The sequence below is a fragment of the Zosterops lateralis genome (genome assembly GCF_965231275.1).
Source record: "Zosterops lateralis genome assembly, contig: HAP1_HAP1_SCAFFOLD_262, whole genome shotgun sequence".
Taxonomy (NCBI): Eukaryota; Metazoa; Chordata; class Aves; order Passeriformes; family Zosteropidae; genus Zosterops; species Zosterops lateralis.
In genome coordinates, this window is record NW_028154434.1 from 4,989 (window position 1) to 10,729 (window position 5,741).

Here is a 5,741-nt window from a genome sequence, read left to right on the forward strand (position 1 = left end):
TAATCCCTTTTAGCTGCCTGTTAATAAAACTTATTTCTCATTTTAGTATGCACAGTAAAGCCCATGGAAATAGTAGTGTGATGAGTGTTACGTTGATGTATTCACCTTACAGCTTATAGAAATAATTATGTGATGAACGTATTGTACCACAGGCCTTAGCAAAATATAAAATGTTAAAATCCTTCTTGTAACCGAGAGAACTGTGTAAAGCAATTAGGTTGTTTCCCACATCTGCTGACTGACCTCTCCAAGTGATAAGGGTGACACCAACCAGAGCACGGGAGAAGAATTCGAGAAGAATTTGTTACCTGTTCAGTATCTGGGAAGTGTGAAACAACAGGATGAAGCCACAAGAAGAAATAAAATATATTGACCTGATCCACAGGATGTTATTTAGATAAGCCAGAACAGAAAACAAAATAAAGCAAAGTTTCTATAACAATGAAAGCTACTAAGAATATTTGAATAATGCATGAAACTCATGAACATGTATGTGCCTTAGTAAAGTAACAGTACAGAGATAACACTGTCTTAACGCACCCACGGGTCCCTTGGCTGATCGCCAGGAACACCCAGCGCTGGACATGGAACTGGTTCTTCCCTTATTGAACTTTTGAAAAATATTCTAAGACTGAATATTCGTTTTTCTCAGAATTGAGGTCACTGACAATAATCCCAAAACCAAAGAGGACCCAGCAAGGAAAAACAGAGTCAACGAGTGAATCTGCTTGGAGACAGGGCCGGGGACTGGGAGATAAGGGAGGAACGGGAGAATCCATCAGTTTCAGAAAATGTTCCTCATTGACACGGACTGTGCTCAGCCAAGGCCCTGCGAAATTCCTGAACACGGAGAAGAAGAACAAAGACTGAGCAGAGCCGTGAATATCGGATGTTCTACAAAAGGGGGGCGCACATTAACGAGGACATGCAGGAGGCGGATCGGGAAGTCGGAACTTTCCAAGGACCTTCGCCACGGGGCAAAGGGACAGGGAGATGCAGAAGGGAAAATCAGGAGAAAAAGGAGGCCGCGTCCTACAACAATTGGAGAGACCCCCCGGCAAAGGCCGCACGGCCTCTCCCTTTGTTCAGGAATAAAGTCACTTTTACAGGACTCCTCGGGCTCCTGTGGGGACACAAACCTCTGGCCACCTCTGGGAATTTTCCCGCACAGCCCCCCCCGGGGACAGGGCGGCCACCTCCGTCCTCCCCACAGGAACCGGGACGAGCCGGCGCTGCTCCGGCAGCGGCTCCTGCCGAGGCAGCGGCGGGAAGGAGAGCGCGGGCAGCCGCTCCCGCAGCGCCCTCAGGCCACGGGCAACACGGCGCCGACACGGCACAAGGAACCCGCCGGAGCCCCCTGCCGCCCCCTCCGCCCGCAGCCAGCCCCGAGCCCCGGCAGAACCGAGCGCGGCTCCCACCTGCGCTGGGGCCGCCTCCGAGCTCCGCCAGTGCCGCCTCACCGGGCTCCGGCCGCTGCCGCCGCTCCCGGGGCCGGTCCCGGTTTCCAGAGTCGCTCCGCGCTCCGGGGGCCGATCCGAGCATGGCGGAGTGGGCGGGCCGGGATCGTCCCTCAGCCCAGCTCTGACCAATCAGCGCGCGAGAAGGAGACGCGGCGGGAGACGTCGGCCAATGGGGGAGAGGGGCGGGCTTGGCGCGCGGCACGGAACTGCCGCGATCCCGTCCTGTGATTATTCCATTGTTTCCCTAATTTGAAAAGTCGGATGTGAAACTGGGCTGGGATGGCCCTCCGGGCACAGCGCCGGGGTCTTTCCTCAGCCACCTTTCCCGAGAAACCGCTCGAGTTCGGGAAAACAGCCGGGGCCGTTCCGTGCAGAGCGCCAAGCCGCCCTTCCACCTGATGTCTCCCGCCTCTCCTCGTGTTCCACGCGCGGATTGCTCAGAACGCGGGTCGAGAAAGGATCCAGCTCCGTCCCACTCCGCATTCCGGAGCGTGTGCGGGCCCGGGAGCGGCGGCAGCGGCCGGAGCCCGGTGAGGCGGCACTGGCGGAGCTCGGAGGGGGGAGCAAGAAGCCACTTGTCCTAAGCAGGAAGGGGCCACTGGTGGGTGTGCAATGAATGAAGATGCGGAGAATGAGCTCCGCTCCAGTACTGGGAGGGTGAAGAAGCCCCTGAAATGCCAGAACGGATCAGAAGCTGAGAACATACAGAAGAAACCCCCACAGTTTCTGTGTGAGTGCAGGGCCCGCGCCGTGGCCTGTAGGGAGGGGACAGTGTCACCCCACAGGTGCACAGGGCTGGCAGGGCTGTGGCTGTTTCCAGGGCTCTGGAAGAGCCCTCCTGCTCTGCTGGGCCCCCGCAGGGGCCGGGACCGACACCCCCGGCTGCCCCCGGCGCTGGGCAGTTCTTCTGGCCCCGGCTGTGCCCTGGCCCTGGCTGTGCCCCTGTCCCTTGTTTCTCTTGCTGCCAGCTGAGTGAGGGGCACACAGAATGGGGGATCCCTCCTGTGTCCCCCGGGTGTTGGGTGGGGGGATGTGAGGGCTGGGCGTGCTCAGGACAGCCCCGTCCTCACAGCCATGGACTCTTTACTGCTGCAGGTGAGAGGTTCAGATCCCATCCCAAGGTCACCCTGGTGCTGACTCTGCTCGTGATGCTGGTCCTGGCTTTGGTGCCGGCCTTGGCTGTGCTGTCAGGTAAGGGAGGAGCAGCTGCCTCAGCCCAGCCCCTCGGGGCACAGCAGGGTCCCTATTGCCTGTGGAGGGGAATCCTGGACCTTCTCCTCTTCCCTCTGCAGGGGGAAGACAAACAAACATTCCAGCTTTTCCTGGCACTCCGCTGGCCTGTCCTGATGACTGGGTCGGGTACCGCAGGATCTGCTACTTCCTCTCGAAGGATCAGCACACCTGGGATCAGGGTCAGGCTCGGTGCTCTGAGCTCGGGGCCTCCCTGGCCGTGCTCAGGGATGAGGAAATGGTGAGTGAGGGGCTGGGGGTGTGGGGTGTCCGAGGGGGGCCTGGGGGGCTCCTGGGCTGGGGGTGCAGATCTGACTGCTGGTCTCTTCACTTCCCAGGAGTTCCTGTCCCGCCCCAGCCGGAAGGTCAATCTCTGGCTGGGGCTGCGCAGACGGGGGCAGCAGCTTCAGTGGGAGGACGGCAGCAGCTTCAACTCCTCGTGAGTCCCAGGGAGCCGAGCAGGGCCTGGGGGATGTGGGCAGGGAATGGGGGCATGGGAGCACAATGTGTCCCCTGTGTTGCCAGCATTGTCTCTGCTCCTCCTTGCAGGGTTCCTGTCCTGGGCGATGCAGAGTGTGTTTTCCTGGCTGAGAATAAACTCAGGAGTGTGCCCTGCTCATACCTGATGCCCTATCTGTGCAGCAGAGCCCAAACTCGGCTGTAACAGGGGATGGACAAAGCACCTTCTCTGTGCTGGGCAGTCACAGCTTTGCCCTTTCCCAGACCCTGGGATGTCCTTCCTCAGGCACAGTGTCTGCCTTGCACTGACCCTCAGGGTCACCTCAGTGCCTGATCTCATGAACATCTCAGTATTTTGTCTCAGGGTCACCTCAGTGCCTGGTCTCCAGGAGATGAACGTGCAGGAAGAGGAGGTGATGTGGAAGCTGAGGTGTGGCTGCCTGGGCTGGGGCTGGGGGTTTCTTTCTCCTGGAGCCACTCCAGGACTCATCCTGTTTCTCTTGCACTACACATTTATACACTAAGCCTGTATATATATGTAGATATAACACTGTGGAAACAGGTTTCATATACCTTCTTCTAACACTATTTATACAGAGATATTTCATATCTATATTGGTATAACACTGTGAATACAGGCAACAAACAAGTGCAATGTACAAACAGGTACAAACATGTGAATGTGACTGTGGCTGGGGCAAGGTGCCAATAATGCCAATGTGTGATTTGACCCCACAGGCACCAATACCTTAAGGGTGTGACTCAATCCTTGTGGGTCCATTCCAATTCAGTGGAATTCCATTCCATCCCTTCTGTGGGATGTCTCTTCCTGACCCTCATCTGTTTTTAAGGTGCCACTGTTGCTGTTTTTGTATTGTTTATAATTTTGGAGTTTCCTATTAAATACTTGTGAAGCGCCCCCGGTGTCCCTGGTGTTCCCTCGGCGCCGGCAGCCCCGTCCCTTCCCCGCTCCCCCTGCCACGTTCCATCCCGGCTGGCGGAGCCTTGGAGCTGCCGCGGGGCTGCCCCGGGGGCCGCGCCCCGAGCCGGGGCCCCTTCCCAGCGCTCCCGGTGCGCCCGTCCAGCCCGGAGCAGCCAGCGAGGGCTTCAGCTGGGACGGCAGAGAATTCTGGAGGGTCCCACATTGATTCTGTTTGTCTTGTTCTCCCCAGCCTGGGGAGAAACTGTTTTTGAGGGCCCTGCTCTTCCCTCCCTCTTCTCTAGCCCTTTCCAGTTTCTGTCTCCACATTCCCCCTTCCCTTGGCACTCTTGGGGCTGTGTCACCTCTCTGCCTCCTTGAAGGAGCAGAGGAAGGTGGAAGGAGCTGTGATGTGCCTGTCACCCTGGCTCAGGTGGGCTTAGGTGGGACCAGGCTGTGGGGAGGGAAGAGTTGGCCGTTGGAGGAGCATATCCCCTCCTTTGAGGAGCCCTTTCCTAGGATCAGCATCCCTTCGGCTGCAGCAGCTCTGGAGTCACCTGAGGCAGCTTCCACAGGATGCCCCTGTGCCACCCCCTCTGTGCTTTCACACTGCTGACCACAGCAGCCATCCCTGCTCTCAGGAGGGACAGAGCATCTTTTACCCAGCAGGGCCTCAGAGCCATTTGTTGGATGGAAAAAGAGCTTTGGGTGATGTTTGTCTCACGAGGGGATGGAAACGGAGGGGTCAGAGCAGGGAGGTGCCAGAAATGGGGCCCTGGGTTGGCTGGTGCTCATTGCAGAATTGAACAATCAGCTTAGCCAGGCCACTTACTCCTAAATGGGGATAAATTCCCAAATTTTGGATGCTTCTGTAGGTCCTTGGAAGGGCTTCTTAGCCTCTCTGCAGAGGGAGATGAGCAAATCTCCCTAAACACAGATTCAGCAATGGAGCCTCTCACCCTTAACACCTTTAATTCCTGTAATTTGGGGCTGTTTTGTGGCTTTCCTGGTGCCAACAATTGTAGTCCCATCCTGTTTTCCAAAGGGAGCAGCTGTCTCATGGAAGTGATGTGAAAACAAGGAATTGGAGGAGAAACAGAGTTCTTGAGCTGTTGGGAGCATTTCCCCTCCTCTCCCCTTGAAGGGCTCATCTCTAACCCCATTTCCAAAGAGTCTCCCTGTTTTTTGGGGATGAAGTGGTGGGCTTCAAGCTCCAGGAGAGGCATTGAGGAGTTGGAGCATGCACAGGGATGGGAATGGAGCTGGGGAAGGGTGTGGAGAACTCAAGAGGAGCAGCTGAGGGGGCTCAGCCTGGAGACAAGGGGGCTCAGGAGGGACCTTCTCACTCAAATTACCTGCAAAGGGGCTCAGAGCCAGGTGGGGCTGGGCTCTTCTCCCACGAGAGGGGGGAAATAGGGAAAATTCCTTCATGGAAAGGGTTGTCCAGCCCTTCCCAGGCTGCCCAGGGCATGAGGGGAGTCCCCATTCCTGGGGAGATTTAACAGGGCCGAGGATGCGGCACCTGGGGACACAGTCAGGGGTGGCTTTGGCAGGGCTGAACTCCACGGCTTTGGAGACACTGTCCAACCTCAACAACTCCACGATCGGTCCTTGCAATGCCACCTGGCTTTTTTCCATCACAAATCAGCACATTGGACAGAGGGGAGTGAGGC

General features: G+C 57.0%; 1 protein-coding gene across 1 annotated transcript; it reads left to right on the forward strand.

Annotated features, from left to right (window-relative positions):
• Window positions 1-2,072: 2,072 nt before the first annotated feature.
• Window positions 2,073-3,692, forward strand: LOC310923754 (C-type lectin domain family 2 member B-like; the record flags this gene model as incomplete). The annotated part of the gene is made up of 5 exons (XM_083885681.1): window positions 2,073-2,190; window positions 2,556-2,651; window positions 2,753-2,931; window positions 3,029-3,129; window positions 3,240-3,692. 5 exons carry the CDS (start codon window positions 2,073-2,075, stop codon window positions 3,352-3,354), a joined length of 609 nt encoding a protein of 202 aa, XP_083741807.1. The 3' UTR covers window positions 3,355-3,692.
• Window positions 3,693-5,741: the final 2,049 nt, after the last annotated feature.